Here is a 20,398-nt window from a genome sequence, read left to right on the forward strand (position 1 = left end):
ATCTTTAATCCTAATCAACATTTTTGTCGGTTCAAACTCTCAAAATTTGTAAAACGTCTTAAATACATACGTTTTTGGGGAAAAATTGTTTCAGTATACACAGGCTGAGGGTATATCTCTGTCGGCAAAGTCGACTGATACTTTTTTACTTGTTTTTTTTTTTTTTTTAATTTATTTTTCGAAGACGTGAATTTTTAGAAACTATTTTCAACTACATGGATTGTTGAAAATTATTTTTTAAAGACGTGGATTTCTTAGAAATTATTTTTCAAAGACGTGGATTTCTTACAGTTTATTGTTTTAAAAATTATTTTTCAAAGGCGTGGATGTTTTAAAAATTATTTTTTAAAGACCTGTATTTTCAAAAATTATTTTTCAAAACATGGATTTTTTAGAAATGACGTGGATTTTTTTAAAAATAATTTTTCAAAAATATGGATTTTTAAAAAAATATTTTTCAAAGACATGGATTTTTTTTAAAAATTATTTTCAAAGGCTTGGATTTTTAAAAAAAAAACTTTTTAAAAAGAGTGGATTTTTTAAAATTATTTTTCAAAGGATTGAATTTTTTAAAAATTATTTTTCAAAAGCGTGGATTTTTTTAAATACTATTCAAAGACTTGAATTTTTACAATTTTTTTTAAAAGGAGTGGATATTTAAAAATTATTTTTCAAAGGCGGAATTTTTTAAAAAATATGTTTCAAAGACGTGAATTTTTTAAATATTATTAAAGACGTGGAATTTTTAAATGTTATTTTTAAAAAAATTATTTTTCAAACGTGGATTTTAAAAAAAATATTTTTCAAAGACGTGTTTTTTTAAATTATTATTCAAATGCGTGAATCTTTAAAGAAAAATTTTCAAAGACGTGGATTTTTTTAAAGGCGTGGATTATTTAAAAATTATCTTTCAAAGGCGTGGGTTTTTTAATTTTTTTCTATGACGTGGATTTTTTAAAAATTGTTTTTCAAAGGCGTGGATTTTTAAAATTATTTTTTAAAAATTATTTTTTAAAGTCATTGATTTGTTAAACCATTTTTCTATGTCGTGGATTTTTTAAATTATTTTTATATGTTGTGGATTTTTTTAAATTATTTTTCCATGTCGTGGATTTTTTAAATTATTTTTTTCTGTTGTGGATTTTTCAAATTATTTTTTTCTGTTGTGGATTTTTTATATTATTTTTCTATGTCGTGGATTTTTTAAATTATTTTTTTCTGTTGTGGATTTTTTAAATTATTTTTTTCTGTTGTGGATTTTTTAAATTATTTTTTTCTGTTGTGGATTTTTTAAATTATTTTTCTATGCCGTGGATTTTCTAAATTATTTTTTTTTTCTGTTGTGGATTTTTCAAATTATTTTTTTTTGTTGTGGATTTTTTAAATTACTTTTTTCTGTTGTGGATTTTTTATATTATTTTTTCTATGTCGTGGATTTTTTAAATTATTTTTTTCTGTTGTGGATTTTTTAAATTGTTTTTCTATGTCGTGGATTTTTTTAATTATTTTTTCTGTTGTGGTTTTTTTAAATTGTTTTTCTATGTCGTGGATTTTTAAAATTATTTTTTTCTGTTGACGATTTTTTAAATTATTTTTTTTTTGTGGATTTTTTAAATTATTTTTCTATGTCGAGGATTTTTAAAATTATGCTTCTATGTTGTGGATGTTTTAAATTATTTTTCTATGTCGTGGATTTTCTAAATTATTTTTTTTTCTTTTGTGGATTTTTAAATTATTTTTGTATGTTGTGGATTTTTTAAATTATTTTTTCTGTTGTGAATTCTTTAAATTATTTTCCTATGTCGTGGATTTTTTAAATTATTTTTTTCTGTTGTGGATTTTTTAAATTATTTTTCTATGCCGTGAATTTTTTAAATTATTTTTTTCTTTTGTGGATTTTTTAAATTATTTTCCTATGTCGTGGATTTTTTAAATTATTTTTTTCTGTTGTGGATTTTTTAAATTATTTTTTTCTGTTGTGGATTTTTTAAATTATTTTTTCTGTTGTGAATTCTTTAAATTATTTTTCTATGTCGTGGATTTTCTAAATTATTTTTTTCTTTTGTGGATTTTTAAATCATTTTTCTATGTCGAGGATTTTTTAAATTATTTTTTTTCTGTTGTGGATATTTTAAATTATTTTTCTATGCCGTGGATTTTTTTAAATTATTTTTTTCTTTTGTGGATTTTTTAAATTATTTTTCTATGTCGTGGATTTTTTTAATTATTTTTTTCTGTTGTGAATTCTTTAAATTATTTTTTTCTTTTGTGGATTTTTTAAATTATTTTTGTATGTCGTGGATTTTTTAAATTATTTTTTCTGTTGTGGTTTTTTTAAATTGTTTTTCTATGTCGAGGATTTTTTGAATTATTTTTTTCTGTTGTGGATTTTTTAAAATATTTTTTTTTTCTGTTGTGGACTTTTTAAATTATTTTTCTATGCCGTGGGTTTTTTTTTTAGTTATTTTTCATGCCGTGGATTTTTTAAAATATTTTTCAAATATTTTTTTGTAATCAATTAATAATAATCAGGAATATTATTTAAATAATTTTTTAATAATTTTTTTTTTTAATTTTTAAATTAATTTTTAATATTTTGTTTGAATTTTTATAAAAAATTGATTTTATTTGAAAACTAAATTTTAGAAATCTAAAAATTATAAAAATTCAGGAATAAATTATTATAAAATAATTTTAAAAATATTCCATGACAAATAATTAAAAAAAAATATTTGACAAATAATTTTTAAAAAAATCTAAGCCTTTGAAAAATAATTTTTAAAAATAGCCACCCCTGGGTATAATTTTCAAAAAATCCACGTCTTTGAAAAATAATTTTTAAACGATCCACGCCTTTGAGAAATGACTTTTAAAAAATCCGTGTCTTTGAAAAATGGTTTATAAAAAACCCCACGTCTTAAAAAAATAGTTTTAAAAAAATCCACGTCATTGAAAAATAATTTAAAAAATTAATCAATCCCTGAAAATTTTTTATTAAATAATCCATTATGGTTTATTCTCGCATGGTAAGACCTTGAAAAATATTCCTTTAAAAAATCCACGATAAGATGATGGTGAGTTCTTAAACGTATTATTTTAAATTATCGCGTGGTCCTTGCACATGTTTCTTTAAAAAAAAGTCCTTTGATTAATATTAATTCTTCATCCTTTCGCCACTTCACTCCCACAAAGTCCTTGATCCCATTGTGTCATTGTCTCTTCAATATGAATATTTTTTTTGCAAAGACCACTATTAAAATCGTTATATTTTACGATGCACATTTGCGGTTAGTTCATTTAGTTATTGTATAATTAATAAAGGAAAGTACAAGGACAGTGGCATATATTCTCTTCCGTACCACACGAACCGCTAAATGCTACAATTGTTTTTAATGTATTGCAACATATGCTTTAAAGTAGTCACAAAATTATAAAAAGAACACTTTAAGGATCAACTGAACCATGAAAGGTCGATTGAATTATAAATGCAATGATATTCGGTTGATTAATGAATTTACATAGGGTGCGTATGAGTAGTGACAAAACGTATACGCCTTAAACAAATATTCTTTAAAAAAATTCGCAAGTGATTCTTGATTTTTTTTTCTTGGAAAATTAACGATAAATTCTTGACAAATTATTCTTTCCATTTATCTTAGAAAAACTTTCTTCGAAAATCCACGATAATTTCATGAAAAATATTCTTCAAAAATCTGGCATTGGCCTTGTAGGTAAATCCCTAAAAGAAATCTGTTAGTCCTGGAGAAAAAATTCTTTAAAAAATCTTTGATGGATCCTACAGAAATATTCTTTAGAAAATCCACGATAAACAACTGAAGCATCAGGAGGGGATTGACTGATAAATATAATGATATTCGGTTGATTTTTTATTGAACCAGGGTGCGTATAACTATTGTCGAAACATATACGCAATACATGGTCCTCAAAAAATATTTTTCGGCAAATTCAACATTGATTCTAAAAAGTTTTTCTAGAAAAATTAACGATAATTTTTTGACAAAATATTCTTAAAAAAATTCTCAGTTGTCATTTAGATAAAAATAATTTTTAAAAAATCTTGGAATGGTTGTGGAGAAATATTATTTAAAATATCTTCGAATGGTACTGGAGAAATTTTCTGAAATAATTTAAAAAAATACTTTTAAAAATTGTTAAAATATCTACGTCATAAAAAAATTATTTTTAAAAAATCCACGTCATAGAAAAACTATTTTTAAAAAATGGATTTAATGATGACAGCATTGATATTCCGTTGATTAAATTGACCTAGGGTGCGTGTAACTATTGTCAAAACGTATGCGCCATGACTGACTTAAAAACTTTATTTCAAAAGTAATGACGCTATTCCCTGTTAAGATTATCTTTACAAATTTACAATTACCATTATTTATTTGTTTACCTTTTAGTTTATTCCTACCATCCATCACAAACCATTGAGTGTCTATATAGCCCATTCCTGATGCTTCTAAATATCTCAAATTACTTCAAATCCATTGCTCTTAACTTTCTACTTGAAAAAAAAATATTCAATAATTATTTTATTGATGGACAAATGAATTTTTCCTTACCTTTAATAAAGTCAACTATTCTTTAAAAATAATACAAAAAACCAATGTTTTTTCTCCAATTTCCCCGCCTTCTTCCTGCCCCTGTTCCCTGTTATCGTATTCAATTAGTGAGTGGTTGATAGAATATTTTCTAACCAACAGTTATTATATCTTACCTAGTAGTCCACATCTCTTATGCTACCTCTGCACACATCTTTCTCTCTCTCCCCCTCCTTTCCTCCCCCCTTCTCCTTGTGTATTTTGGTTTAATGTTTTTATTGTTTATCCTCACACACACAAATTCCTGGAATCGCAAAACAATGCATTTAAAGAAAACAATCACTGAAGCAAAAATCTAATTTCAATTGATATTTGGTTGTATTGTTTCGTTGGTGGCTCATCCTTATCTCCAGCATCAGGAGATGACATTTGTTCTATGCTTCATGGAGTGGTTTGATTGTGTTTTTTGTTAATTATTTACTACTTCCTCTTTCTCCATTGTCAGCAGGGACATGGACAGCTTTGGAAGTGAGTGTCGTCTAAATCATTCACTCAGTCAATCACAATATCTGATGTGCGTGGTGGTAGATTGATAGCCACTGACCCACCGACTAACGGATTAATGGATGGATGGATGAATGCGTATGCATTGGTTATCACATGCTCTAGTTGTGTGAATCCTCGAAGAAAATTGTTTTACAAACATGCAAGGCCATCGACGACTATTGTCTACGTTTTTATGTTGAGATTTTATCATTGAATTCAGTTGAAGATAACCTTTTTTTCAAAATGTAAATGTAAAATAGTGAAAAAAATAAATAAAAATTTTTTTGATGTTCTGTATGTAAAAGAAGAAAATATATTTTAAATATTCTGTGGCAATTTGTGTTTTAAAGCCATGACTTATTATTTCAGAGCATAAGCGAAATTCATGCATTGCGTATACGTCTTGACAATAGTTATACGCACCTAGGGTCCATGCAATAATGAACTAAATATCATTGTATTTGTAATTCAATACACGTTGGAAGATTCTATTGATTCTTAAGTAAATAACTTGTTTTTTTGAATGTCAGTTTGCCCTGAAAAACTATCTTAAAATAAATCCTTGTTTGTCATTGAAAAGCAATTAAAATAAATTTAATTTAAATAAATTTAATTTTTATAAGTTTTAAAAATTATTTTTTAAGAGAATTTTTTAAATTTTTTATAAAATTTTAAAAACTATTTGTTTATAATTTTAAATTACTTAAACATTTATTTTTCAAAGAATATTTTTAGTTTTTTTCTTTTTTCAAAGAATATTTAAAAATCTTTAAATTTTTTTAAGACGTGGATTTTTAAAATATATTTTTCTAATTATTTTTCAGGAATATTATTTGTTGAAAATTCTTTTTTCTTTTTTTTAAAAAATGAGCATGTTTTAATTAGAGAATTTTTTCATTTTTTTTAAAAATAATTTTTTAAATACTTCATATGTAATTCAAAAAATATTCAATAATATATTTTCTTAAGAAATATTTTTTAACAACTTTTATTATGTTCAAATATAATTTTAAAAATTATTTTTAAATATATATATATATTTTTTTAATTTTTATTGTTTTAATAAATTGTGGACAATATTTTCTAAATTTTTTTCAGAGAATAATTTAAAATAATTATATATTTTTAAAAAAATAAAGAATATTTCTTAATTGTTTTAAAAAATATTTTTATTTTTAACTTTTAAAAATTATTTTTTAAGAATTTTTTTAATCTTTATATTTTTTTAAAATTTTTTTTCTCAATGACGTGGAGTTTTTTTAATATAAACTTTATTTTTTAATGGACCAATTAATCGTTAATTTGTAAAGAAATTTTTTAATCATTTTTGTATTATTCTTCAAAGTGTATTTTTGTTAATTTTTAAATTTGAAAACAGTATTATTCAAATATTCAAAAAAATTCCTTAAACAATATTTTTTTTTTTAACTATTAAATTTTTTAAAGAATTTATCTCAGAAATATTTTTTTAAAAAAAATTCTCTAAGAAAAAAAATTGAAAATCATAAAATTGTTCAAAATATTCTTGAAATATATTTAAACACCACGTCTTTGAAAAATAATTAAAAAAATTATAATTTTAAAATTTATAAAGATTAAAAAATAATAATAATAAAAAATAATAAATTTTAGACAATATTTGTTTAATTTTTTTTTCAAAGAATAATTTAAAATAATTACATATTTAAAAAAAATAAAGAATATTTTTAAATTGTTTTACGAAATATGTTTTTTAAAATGATCATAATTTTTAAAAATTATTTTTTTTCGCATTTATTAAAAATTATTTTTTTACATTTCTTAAAAATTATTTTTTAAGTATTTTTTTAATCTTTATATTTTTTTAAAATTGTTTCTCAATAACGTGGAATTTTTTAGGCATAAAAAGGACCATGGTAGGATTTTTTAATAAAACTTATCCCTAAATAGTCTAATCAATCGTTGAGTTTTTAAAAAAAATTGTTAAAAAAATTTTTTAATTAGATTTTTTATTATTCTTTAAAGTATAAATATTTTAATTTTTATAATTGAAAAAAAAAATCAAACATTCAAAAAAAGTCCTTAAAGAATAGGGTTTCTTTAATTATTAAAGTTTTTGAAGAATTTATCTTAGAAATATTTTTTAAAAAATGTCCTCTAAAAAAAAAATTTTGAAAATCTTAAAAAATTTTGAATTTTTTATGATTTTCAAATTCTTGAAAAATATTTTAACCACCACGTCTTTGAAAAACAATTGTTATACATTATATACATTTAAAAAAATATGGTTTAAGGAATAATTTTTAAAAATTTAAAAATATACTTTGAAAAATAGTTTTTTTTTTAATTATAAAAATTTATAAACAAATACATTAAAAAATAATTAAAAATAAATTCTTAAAATATGCACTTGAAAATTGTTTGATTTATTCTTTAAAAAATCTAAGATTGCTTCTAGAAAAATATTCTTTAAAATTCGCAATTGGTTCTCGAAAAAATCCACGACTTTTAAATCCACGATTTTTGAATAAAAATATTCTTTAAAAAAATCCACGATTTTTGAATAAAAAAAACATTCTTTAAAAAAATCCGCGATTTTTGAATAAAAATATTCTTAATAAATCCACGATTTTTGAAAAAAAATATTCTTTAAAAAATCCACGGTTTTGGAAAAAAAATATTCTTTAAAAAATCCACGATTTTTGAAAAAATATTCTTTAAAAAATCCACGATTTTTGAAAAAATATTGTTTAAAAAATCCACGATTTTTGAAAAAAAGATATTCTTTAAAAAATCCACGATTTTTGATAAAATATTCTTTAAAAAACCCACGATTTTTGAAAAAAATATTCGTTAAAAAAATCCACGATTTTAGAAAAAATTATTCTTTAAAAAATCCACGATTTTTGAAAAAAATATTCTTTAAAAAATCCACGATTTTTGAAGAAAATATTCTTTAAAAAATCCACGATTTTTGAAAAAAATATTCTTTAAAAAATCCACGATATTTGAAAAAAAATATTGTTTAAAAAATCCACGATTTTTGAAAAAAAAGTTGAAAAATCATTTTTAAAAAACCGTGACTTGAAAAATAATTTTTAAAAAATCCAGGTTTTTGATAAATAGTTTTTAAAAATCAAAGTCTTTAAAAAATATTTTTTAAAAAAATTCACTTTTTTGAAAATTAAATTTTAAAAAATCCACGTCTTTAAAAATATTTTAAAAAATCCACGTCTTTAAAAAATATTTTAAAAAATCCACGTCTTTAAAAAATAATTTTTAAAAATTCACGTCTTTGAAAAAAAATCTTCAAAAAATCATATGCTTTGAAAAATAATTCTTAAAAAATCTCTAAATAATCCACGTCTTAAAAAAAAATAAAAAATCAACTTCTTTGAAAAATAATTTTTAAAAAATCTCTAAATAATCCACGTCTTTGAAAAATATTTTTTAAAGAATCCAATTTTTAAAAAATTTAATTCTTTGAAAACTAATTTTTAAAAATCCACGTCCATGAAAAATTTTATGTATGTAAAAGATCGATGTCTTTGAAAAATAATCTTTAAAAATCCAAGACCTTGAAAAATAATCTTTAAAAAATTCAAGACTTTGATAAATAATTTTTAAAAAATCTTTAAAAAAATCCACGTCTTGGAAAAATAATTTTAAAAAATCCAAGTCTTTGAAAAATAATTTTTAAAAAAATTAAGTCTTTGAAAATAATTTAAAAAAATCCACGTCTTTGAAAAATGGTATGTAAAAGATCGACTTCTTTGAAAAATATCTTTAAAAAATCCAAGAGTTTGAAAAATAATCTTTAGTCTTTGAAAAATATTTTTTAAAATATTTGAAAAAATCCACGTATTTAAAAAATAATTTTTAAAAACTCTTAGTTTTTGAAAAATGCATTTTTAAAAAATTAACGTCTTTAAAAATTATTTTTAAAAAATTCACATTTTTGAAATATATTTTTTAAAAAATCCACGTCTTTAAAAAATGATTTTTAAAAAACCACATTTTTGAAAAATAATTTTTAACAAACTCAAGTCTTTGAAGAATAATTTTTAAAATATTTTAAAAAATCCACGTCTTAAAAAAAATGTTTAATAATATTTTAAAAAATCCACGTCTTTGAAAAATAATTTTAAAAAATCCACGACTTGCAAAATATATTTTTAAAACATCCACGTCTTTGAAAAACAATTTTTAAAAAATGTAAGTCTTTGATAATAATTTTAAAAAATCCACGCCCTTGAAAAATATTGTGTAAAAGTTCACTTCTTTGAAAAATGATTTTTAAAAATATTTTAAAAAACAAAGGTATTTTTAAAAATAATTTTTAAAAAATCCACGACTTAAACAATAATTTTTAAAAATCCACGTCTTTGAAAAATATTTTTTAAAAAATCTTTAAAAAATCCACAACTTTGAAAAATATTTTTTAAAAAATCTCTAAAACATCCACCACTTGCAAAAATAATTTTAAAAAATCCACGTCCTTAAAAAATATTATGTAAAAGTTCGCTTCTCTGATAAATAATCCTTAAAAAATCCACTTGATTGACTAAACATTTTTTTAAGAAATACACGTCTTTGAAAAATATTTTTTAAAACTGCACGTCTTTGAAAAATGTTTTTTTTTTTAATCAAAGTCTTTGACAAATAATTTTGTAATAAATCCGCGTCTTTGAAAAATATTTTTTTTTTAAAAATACACGTCTTTGAAAAATAATTTTTAAAATATCCTCACCTTTGGCAATTAATTTTTAAAAAATATTTTTTCATTATATCTACCTGCCCTCTCTATGTTTCCTTTTATCATCTGTCTTGGTCAACAAATACCATCTTTTTTATTTTTAATTTTCCTGGTTGTGGTTTCTCTGTGGATACCATCTTTCACCGGATAATTTGTCATAGTTCTATTTCTAGTTTTCATTTTTTAATTGATCTTTCGCTTTCATATTTGTTCTATATAAATAGCATTGAATATGACCTGCAATGCAATTCTGGAAACCTTGTTTCACTTCTCAGTGTTCAACTTCTTCTTTAACATGTTTCCTACCCCAAACCAGATTTGTAATTTGATTTATGACATTTATTCTCCAGTTACTTTAAAATGAAAACATCAAGAAACCTAAGGGGGAACCTTGAGTTACCCTGTAATCTCCGCCTTCCCTTCCATCAGAGCAGCAGTCATTTGCTTTGCTTTACACATTTTTTTTCTAGTTTTCCATTATTTGTGTTCTTCTAGTTTATAGCTTTGTCATCAGTATTTTTTTATGACATTTTGTTTGGCACATACCACTGCTGCCCCTTCTCTCTTTCTCTGTCTCTTCAAATAGATAATGATGAAATCATCAGCATTATTGTAAAATAAATTGAAGTTGATGTCATTGTTAACAGTGACATTTTTCATTAGCCAACAAATTAACAGGACTTTTTGTGACATGTTTTTGTGGTTGGTTGTCTCTTCCGTTGCTTTTTCTTTGTTATTAATAGTTTTTGAAAATGTTTCTTCGTGTTCATTATCCATTTTCAAGAGCATTTTAAGTCACAATGGATGACCCTTGTTTAATAGTTAACTCCCCAAAGTATGCTATTGCGTTTTTCATAATTTCAAAAATTTTCTTTTCTTTCCATTTTTAAAATTTAAGTGATTTATTATGTCATAAAATCTAAACATGACAATTATTCATCTAATGATGTTTCACAAATGTCACAGCTAGCTGACAAGCCACAAACCATCAAATATTTTGGTTTCAGTTTTATGAACTCCTAAAAATAGGCAACACTATTTAGTCATTATCCCACAGAGAGAGAGAGAGAGTAAACAAAAGAAATGTATTATTAATTAATAAGAATTTATGGGGAATTTTAAACACATTTTCTTTCCTTTGGTCTCAGTTGGGAAATGGTGTGGATGCTAAGGCATATTCCGCCTCAAAGTATGCATGTTTTCACAGTCCAAACAGTGTGAGACATTCCAAAAACAATGTTAAATTTTCATTTTCAAAATATTTTATGTTTATTAATTTATTTCTATTCTGATAATGCCTAAGAGAATTGTGTTGAAGAAATCAGGCAAAATAGGCCTAAAATATGCAATATACATATATAATTATATAACATATATGTATATAATTAAGACAGAAACATGGGTATTAATAAACTCTTTTTAAGGATATTTAACGAAGTATTGGGAAAGATTTCAAAGAGAGAGATAGAGATCTTATCACTTTTGAAATATTTTGGATTTTTTCCTTAAAAAATCCAGGTTTGAAATATTTTTATTTCTATTTTTACAAATTACGAATTCTTGAAAAACTATCTTTTTTAAATTCAAATTCTGTAAAAAATATTTTTTAAAAAATTCACATTCTTCATTCTTCATTCAAATTCTTAAAAAATTATAATTATTGGAAAAAATCGTTTTTTTTTATTTTTTGAAACGACAAAATTTTAAATTCAAATTCTATAAAAAATATTTTTTAAGAAATTCAAACGATTAATTATCGTTATTTTGTAAATTAAAAGTCTTGAAAAAGTATTTTGTAAAAAATCAAATTAATGAATTTTTTAAATTCTAAGAATTTGAAAAAAAAACTATTTTGTAAAAAATCTAAAATCTTGAAACTACATTTTGCAAAAAATTCAAATTCTTCCAATTTTTTTTTAAATCAAATACTTTAAAAATTCATTTAAAAAAAATCAAATTATTTCTAAAAATTTAAATTCTCAAAAAAAAATTTAAAAAATACTTTTTTTTAATTCAAATTGTTCTTTGAAAAACCAATTCTATAAAATCTTTTAAAAGTCCCTATCTTTGACAAATATTTTTACAAACTAAAAAAACTTTTTTTTAAAAAATCGAATTCTGTAGAAAAATATTTTTTAAAAAATTCACATTATTTAAAAAATATTAGTTAAAATATAAAATTTTTTTAAAAAAAATCAAATTCTTGAAAAACTATATTATTTAAAAATTTTTCAATTCTTGAAACACAATATTATTTAAAAATTTTTGAATTATTTGAAAATATCTTTTTTTAAATTTAAGTAATTGTAAAAAAATCAAATTCTTGAAAAATATTTAAAATAATTCAAATTCTTAAATTTTTTTTTTTTTTAAATTCTAATTGTTGAAAATTTTTTTCTAAATTTTTGAAACGAAAAAATTTTAAATTTAATTTTTTTAAAAAATATTTTTTAAGAAATTCAAACTATTGATTTTCGTTATTTTGTAAATTAAAAGTCTTGGAAAAGTATTTTGTAAAAAATTCAAATTAATGAATTTTTTAAAATTCAAATTCTTAAAAAAAACTATTTTGTAAAAATCTAAAATCTTGAAACAAAATTTTGTAAAAAATTCAAATTCTTGAAACAATATTTGAACATTTTGCGTTTTTTAGGCCAAGTAAAAAATAATAAAAATAGTTTTTAAAAAATTCAAATACTTTAAAAATTCATAAAAAAATTTAAATTCTCAAAAAAAAAAATAAAATTGAAAAACATTATTTTATTAAATTCATATTCTTGAAAATATCTATATAAAAAAATATTAAAAAATTCTTGAAAAACTATCTCTCTTTAAATTTAAATTCTGTAAAAAAATAGTTTTTATAAAAACTCTATGATATAAATTTATTTAAAATTTGTTAGATTCTTTGAAATATTTTTTTTAAATTCAAATTATTGTAAAAAATTCAAATTCTTGAAAAAATATTTAAAGAAAAATTCAAATTCTTAAAAAATATTTTTTTTAAAATTCTAATTTTGAAAAAAAAAATTTTTAAATTTAAATTTAAAAAGAAAAAAAATTATATTAAAATTTGTTAATTTTTTTTTTTAAATATTCAAACTATCGATTTTCGTTATTTTGTAAATTAAAAGTCTTTCAAAAACTTCAAATTAATGATTTTTTTTAAATTCAGATTCTTAAAAAACAATTTAGTAAAAATATTCTAAAATTTTGAAAAAAAAATTTTAAAAAATTAAAATTCTTGAAACAATATTTGAAAATGTTGCCCTTTTTAGGCGAAGACTATTTTTAGTATTATTTTTTTTAATAACAATATTTAGTAAAAAATTCAAATTATTGAAAAAGTTATTTTAAAAAAATTCAAATACTTTAAAAATTTATTTTTAAAAAAAATCATTTTTTTCAAAAATTTTAATTCTCAAAAAATGTAAATTTGAAAAAAAAATTATTTTATTAAATTAAAATTCTTGAAAATATCTATATTAAAAAATATTAAAAAATTCTTGAAAAACTATCTTTTTTTAAATTCAAATTCTGTAAAAAAATATTTTTTAAAAAATTAACATTCTTTTAAAATTATTAGTCAAAGAATAAAATTTTTAAAAACATCTTGAAAATCTATATTATTTAAAAAATTTTAAATTCTTGAAGCACTATATTATTTAAAATTTTTTAGATTCTTTGAAATATATTTTTTTTAATTCAAATTTTTGTAAATAATTCAAATTCTTGAAAAAATATTTAAAAAAATTAAAATTCTTAACAAATATTTTTTTTTAAATTCTAATTATTGAAAAAATTGTTTTTTTAAATTTTTGAAACGAAAAAATTTTAAATTTAAATTCTTTAAAAAAAAATTAAGAAATTCATTGATTTTCGTTATTTTGTAAATTAAAAGTCTTGAAAAAGTATTTTGTAAAAAATTCAAATTAATGAATTTTTTTAAAATTCTAAGAATTTGGAAAAAAAACTATTTTGTAAAAAATCTAAAATCTTGAAACTAAATTTTGTAAAAAATTCAAATTCTTCAAACAATATTTTAAAATTTTGCCTTATTTTAGGCGAAGATCATCTTTAGTATTAATTTTCTTTTAATAACAATATTTAGTACATAAATCAAATTATTGAAAAAAAATTAAAAAAATTCAAATACTTTAAAAATTCATTTAAAAAATCAAATTCTTTTTTAAAAATTTAAATTCTCAAAAAAAATAAATTTGAAAAAAATTATTTTCTTGAAAATATGTGTATTAAGAAATTCGAAAAATAATCTTTAAAAAATCTAAAACTTCGAAAAATAATCTTTAAAAAATCCAAGACGATGATAAATAATTTTAATTTAAAAAAAACCCACGTCTTTGAAAAATTATCTTTAAATTTTTTTAGATTCTTTGAAATACATATTTTTCTTAAATACAAATTTTTGAAAAAATATTTAAAAAATTCAAGTTCTTAAAAAATATTTTTTTTCTAAATTCTAATTATTGAAAAATTGTTTTTTTTTTTAAATTTTTGAAACGAAAACATTTTAAATTTAAATTCTTTAAAAAATATTTTTTAAGAAATTCAAATTATTGATTTTCGTTATTTTGTAAATTAAAAGTCTTGGAAAAGTATTTTGTAAAAAATTCAAATTAATGATTTTTTATATTCAAATTCTTAAAAAACTATTTCGTAAAAAATTTTAAATCTTGAAAAAAAATTTTGTAAAAAATTCAAATTCTTGAAACATTGTTTGAAAATTTTGGCTTTTTTTAGGCGAAGATCATTTTTAGTATTAATTTTCTTTCAATAACATTATTAAGTAAAAAATTCAAATTATTGAAAAAAAAATTCAATTAAAAAAAATCAAATTCTTTATTAAAAATTTAAATTCTCCAAAAAATTGTTTGAAAAAATAGTTTTCTTAAAAATATGTATATTAAAAAATTCGAAAAATAATCTTTAAAAAATCCATGACGATGATACATAATTTTAATTTAAAAAAAAACCCACGTCTTTGAAAAATTATTTTTCAATTTTTTTAGATTTTTTGAAATATATATATTTTTTTAAATTCAAATTCTTGAAAAAATATTTAAAAAATGCAAATTCTTAAAAAATATTTTTTTTAAATTCTAATTATTGAAAAAATTGTTTTTTTAAATTTTTGGAAGAAAAGATCTTAAATTTAAATTCTTTAAAAAATGTTTTTAAAAGAAATTCAAACTATTGATTTTCGTTATTTTGTAAATTAAAAGTCTTGGAAAAGTATTTTGTAAAAAACTAATTAATTAATAATTAATAATAAAAATTAATGAATTTTTTAAATTCTAAGAATTTAAAAAAAAAAACTATTTTGTTAAAAACCTAAAATCTTTAAACAAAATTTTGTAACAAATTCAAATTCTTGAAAAATATTCAGTAAAAAACTCAAATTCTGGAATTTTTTTTTTAATCGTTTTTAATAAATCAAATTCTTTTTTAAAAATTTAAATTCTCAAAAAAATTAAAAAAATAGTTTTTTTTATTCAAATTGTTCTTTGAAAAACCAATTCTATAAAATCTTTTAAAAGTTCCCATCTTTGACAAATATTTTTACAAATTACGAATTCCTGAAAAACAATTAAAAAAAAACTCGAATTCTGTAGAAAAATATTTTTTAAAAAATTCACATTCTTTAAAAAATATTAGTTAAAATATAATTTTTTTTAAAAAAATCAAATTCATCAAAAACTATATTATTAAAAAAAATTTAAATTCTTGAAACACAATATTATTTCAAAATTTTTAAATTTTTTGAAAAATATCTTTTTTTAATTTCAAATTATTGTAAAAAATTCAAATTCTTGAAAAATATTTAAAAAAATTGTTGAAAAAATGTTTTTTTTTAAATTTCGAAAAGAAAAAAATTTAAATTTTTTAAAAAATATTTTTTTTAGAAATTCAGAGTATTGATTTTCGTTATTTTATAAATTAAAAGTCTTGGAAAAAGTATTTTGTAAAAAATTAAAATCAATGATTTTTTAAATTCAAATTCTAAAAAACTATCTTGAAACCAAATTTTGTAGAAAATTCCAATTCTTGAAAAAAATATTCAGTAAAAAATTGAAATTCTTGAAAAAATAATTTAAAAAAAAAATTCAAATACTTTAAAAATTCATATTTAAAAAAATCAAATTCTTTTTTTAAAAATTTAAATTCTCAAAAAAAAATTGAAAAAAATAGTTTTTTTTTTTAATTCAAATTGTTCTTTGAAAAACAAATTCTATAAAATCTTTTAAAAGTCCCCCTCGTTGACAAATATTTTTACAAATTACGAATTCTTGAAAAACTATTTTTTTTAAAATCGAATTCTGTAGAAAGATATTTTTTAAAAAATTCACATGCTTTAAAAAATATTAGTTGAAATATAAACTTTTTTAAAAAAATCAAATTCTTGAAAAACTTAAAATACAATATTATTTAAAAATGTTTTAATTTTTTGAAAAATATCTTTTTTTATATTGAAATTATTATAAAAAAATTAAATTCTTGAAAAATATTTAAAATAATTCAAATTCTTAAAAAATCTTTTTTTTTAGTTGTTATTGTTGAAAAAAAATTTAAAGTTTGAAAAGAAAAAAAATTAAATTCTTTAAAAAATATTTTTTAGAAATTCAAACTATTGATTTTCGATATTTTATAAATAAAAAGTCTTGGACAAGTATTTTGTAAAAAATTTAAATTAATGAATTTTTTAAATTCCAATTTTGAAATTTGAAAAAAAAATATTTTGTAAAAAATGTAAAATATTGAAAAAAAATTTTGTAAAAAATTCAAATTCATGAAAAAAAATATTCAGTAAAAAACTGAAATTCTTGAAAAAATATTTTTTTAAAAAATCCAAATACATTAAAAATTTATTTTTAAAACAAAAATAAATTCTCAAATTTAAATTCTCAAAAAAAAAAAAATTGAAAAAATAGTGATTTTTTATAAATTCTAATTCTTGAAAATATGTATATTAAAAAAATCAAATTTGTCAAAAAATAATTAAAAATCAAATTCTTCTAAAAAAAATTAAAAGATTTAAATTAAAAAAAAAAATATTTAAAAAATCCACGTGGTTGAAAAATATATATTTTTAACTACGGCTTGACATTTTTTAAAAAATACACGTACTTGAAAAATAGTTTTTGTTTAATTTTGTTTTTCAAAATAGTCTGGCTTAATTGTTTCAATATTTAAAACCTACTAATTTATTAGTGGAGAAAATTTGGCATGGTTCGCCAAGGGGTAAGGCAGGGAAGACTATTTCGAAAAAAAAAACAAAAACAAAGCTAGCCCAATAAAAAACGCCACCATTGTTTTCTTTTTATTTATTTATTTATTTTTTTTTTTTTGCTTTAAAAAATCACCATTTTATGCCCTTGAAAATATGTATATCTCTAAAAAATTAAAGTCTTGAAAATTAAAAAATAACAATTTTTACAAATTTTCAAAAAATATGCTTGAACAAATTATGAAAATATTGTAAAGTTTAAAAAAAAATAAAGTCTTGATAAATTAAAAAAAACATAGTTTAAAAAATTTTATAGTCTTGAAAATTATAAATTTGAAATTTTTATTTTCAAAATATTTGAAATTAAAAATTATTTTTTAAAAATCTGAAATCATGAAAGTCATGATTTTTTTTAAATATTCGTTTCAAAACCTTAAAAATAAAAAAATATTAAGGTCAAGAAAAACAATATTTAAAAAAAAAATTGAAATTTTTTTTCAAAAATTTCAAAATCATGAAATTTAAAAAATATATTCATATGTATATTCGTTTTTAAGATCTACTAAAAAATACATATTTTTTAAATAATTTACGTATAATTTTCTGTTCAAGACAACCCCCCAAGTGGGGAGGGGTTGGAATAACTTGAATACGTTTTTCATAGATAGAATACCATGAAGGATTTGAGCTTCTGATAATAGTTGTACGCTCCGATGACCTGCAATTTAATTCTGTTGTTAGACTGTAAAATGGGATCGAAGGTTCTCCTGAAGAAATAGTTTTTAAAAAATCCATGTAGAAAAGACTGTCCAAACTTTCAATAAAAATTCCTTCTGATAGTTTTTTTCTGAAAAATAAGTCATTCGAATTTTTTGGAATTATTTATTTATTTTTATTTTTTTATATTTTTTTATATTCCCATTTTTTTTTAATTTTGATTGCATGCCTTTGATAATTTCCACTTAAAATAGTATGTTTCCCCTAAAAGTATGCACCACTAGAAATATATTTTAAAATATTACTTTGAATGACCCTAAAAATATGCACCACAACCTTTAAACATCTGGTAAAAATGCTTTCACCCCCTTCTTTTATTATCCCGGATTTTGAAATTTTATACAGCCACATACTCTTTCACTTCCCATGCCCTCATCCACTAGCAGTTGTAGTAGTAGTTCAAAATTCCCCTCCCTTAGAAACTGAATAGCAAAGTCAAACTCAAGTTTACCTCAAGTAATACTTAATTGTAATATTTTTCTTGTAATATCTTCTTTTTCTCTTTCCTTTGTATTTTTTGTCTCCATTTGTATATCTTGAAATCTATGTTCTTGTTCTTCTTATTCTTCACTCTTACACACACCCACCTCACTCACCCACCCACACGCAAACACGCCTTAATTGTTAACAATTCTACTGTACCTTGGCCTTCATCACAAAAACACAAACACTAAACACTAATTTCACCTGCAGACATTAGCCTCCATTACATCAACGCTTAGCACAGCTTATCCTCTGTCCTCACCCTCATCCCTGTCACCACCTTTGCCCCAATATCATGCGCCAAGTGGCGGCAGTAATGTTAAACCGCAACCACAACAACAACGACCCCTATCACCTGTTCGATCATCGTTACATCCGAAATTGTATTCCTCAACACGTCTGGCGGCGTCAAGGCGCACACCCACCATTTATACCCAGGCGCCGCAGCAACCACCCCAACCATCTGCACTTGCACCCAACACCACCAAATCATTACCCAATAACTTGAATTCACCCACCTCACTTCAACAACACCACCATCACCATCCCCTCCACCATCACCATCACCCGTATCAAGGCCACTATGAGGCGACCTTGTCGTCGTGCAATACCACCACCACGACCTCAGCCTGCTGTCACAGTAGAATTTGTTCATCCCACATAGGCAGTGCGCCCTGCAGTAGCAGTAACCTCCTACAACAACAACAAATGTCCTCTCATCATCATTATCATACCAATAAATTTCAGAGTGATGTTGTCGCATCGTCCGCCAGTAATGTGGCCACCACCACCATTTCATCATCGTCACCATCCAGCAGTTCCCAGCATACGCTCAAACCTTTAGCATTGCCTTTACCGCCGACCGCAGACAATAATGCCACCATCATCACTTCCTATGGCTCACTGGGAGCCGCTGACCAAATGGGCTCCGGTTCCATATCATCGACATCAAGTTTATATCCATATTCTCACGGCGGGGGCGGAGGTGGCCTAACACCCACCAGCACCACCAGCACAACACTGGCAAGCCACAAGAAGAAGTCCTCGTTTTTGCAACGTAAAAAACCGATACTCACACGCAGTGAGGTGAGTGCTCTAAAATGCTTTTGAAACAAAAAAGAAAAACAAAAAACAAATAACAACAACAATCGAAACAATTTTAACCATTCGAACTTGAAGGCTTTGCCTCGGCTATCTGCAATTGTTAAGCTAATACTTTGCCTTTACTTTGGCCTTTATTTAAACATTTCTTATTTTCTGCTTTCTTTTTTCGTCATTTCTCCGCTTTAATTAATCTTTGTTGTTATACAAAATTTGCATTTCTTGCATTATCTCAAAACCACTCACCCACCTTTCCTTCTTCTTCTCCTTCTTCTTTGCCCACCTCAAGTGACAAAATTTATTATCTAAATGCTCGTGTTAATTTGGTGATTCTTTGTTGTTATGTTTTCGTTTGGTTTTTTGTTAGTTGGTTACGCCTCAAAGTATGCAATATTTTTATGCCACCTTATTTACACGTTGTTGACAAGTAAAAAATTTGAAATGAAATTAAACTCTAGAACTACTTTTAATAAAAAAACGTTGTTATCGAACACATTTTTTGTAGAATCCAACAATTTTTCAATCGGAAATGTTATTATCGAACAACCTTTCCATAGAAAAAGTTGTTATCGAACAAGTTTTCTCTAGAAAAAGTTATTATAGTACAACATCTCTATAGAAAAAACTTTTATCGATCAACATTTCTGTAGAAAAAGTTTTTATCGAATAACTTTTCTCAAGAAAATGTTGTTATTGAACAGCTTGTCTATTGGAAAAGTTGTCATCGAACAAATTTATTATAGAAAAAGATACTCTGAAACAAGAAAAAGTTACTCTGAAACAATATTCTATTTTTTATCGACCAAAATATTGATTATCGAACAACTTTTGTACGGAAAAAATTGTTATCGAACAAAATTACTCTAGTTGTTATCAAAATAATTTCCTATAGAAAATGTTTCTATCGAACAATTTTTCTAAGGAAAAGGTTGTTATCGAAAA

At 21.6% G+C, this 20,398-nt stretch overlaps 1 protein-coding gene across 13 annotated transcripts in view; it reads left to right on the plus strand.

The window, feature by feature from the left end:
• The window catches only part of LOC141403712 (uncharacterized), a 517,705-nt gene that overhangs the window by 452,290 nt on the left and 45,017 nt on the right, over positions 1–20,398 (plus strand). For 5 of the 13 annotated variants that reach the window (XM_073986549.1, XM_073986550.1, XM_073986544.1 and 2 more), the window contains one exon: positions 18,566–19,441. The exons of 4 other annotated variants lie outside the window; for them this stretch is intronic. In XM_073986549.1, the coding sequence (XP_073842650.1) occupies positions 18,566–19,441 (876 nt within the window). The remainder of the gene's footprint in view (positions 1–18,565; positions 19,442–20,398) is intronic. 4 more of the 13 variants (XM_073986554.1, XM_073986555.1, XM_073986547.1 and 1 more) reach the window with 1 other exon arrangement.

Source organism: Musca autumnalis, unplaced genomic scaffold, assembly GCF_047663935.1.
Source record: "Musca autumnalis isolate F117 unplaced genomic scaffold, ASM4766393v1 scaffold_4, whole genome shotgun sequence".
NCBI classification, from domain to species: Eukaryota; Metazoa; Arthropoda; class Insecta; order Diptera; family Muscidae; genus Musca; species Musca autumnalis.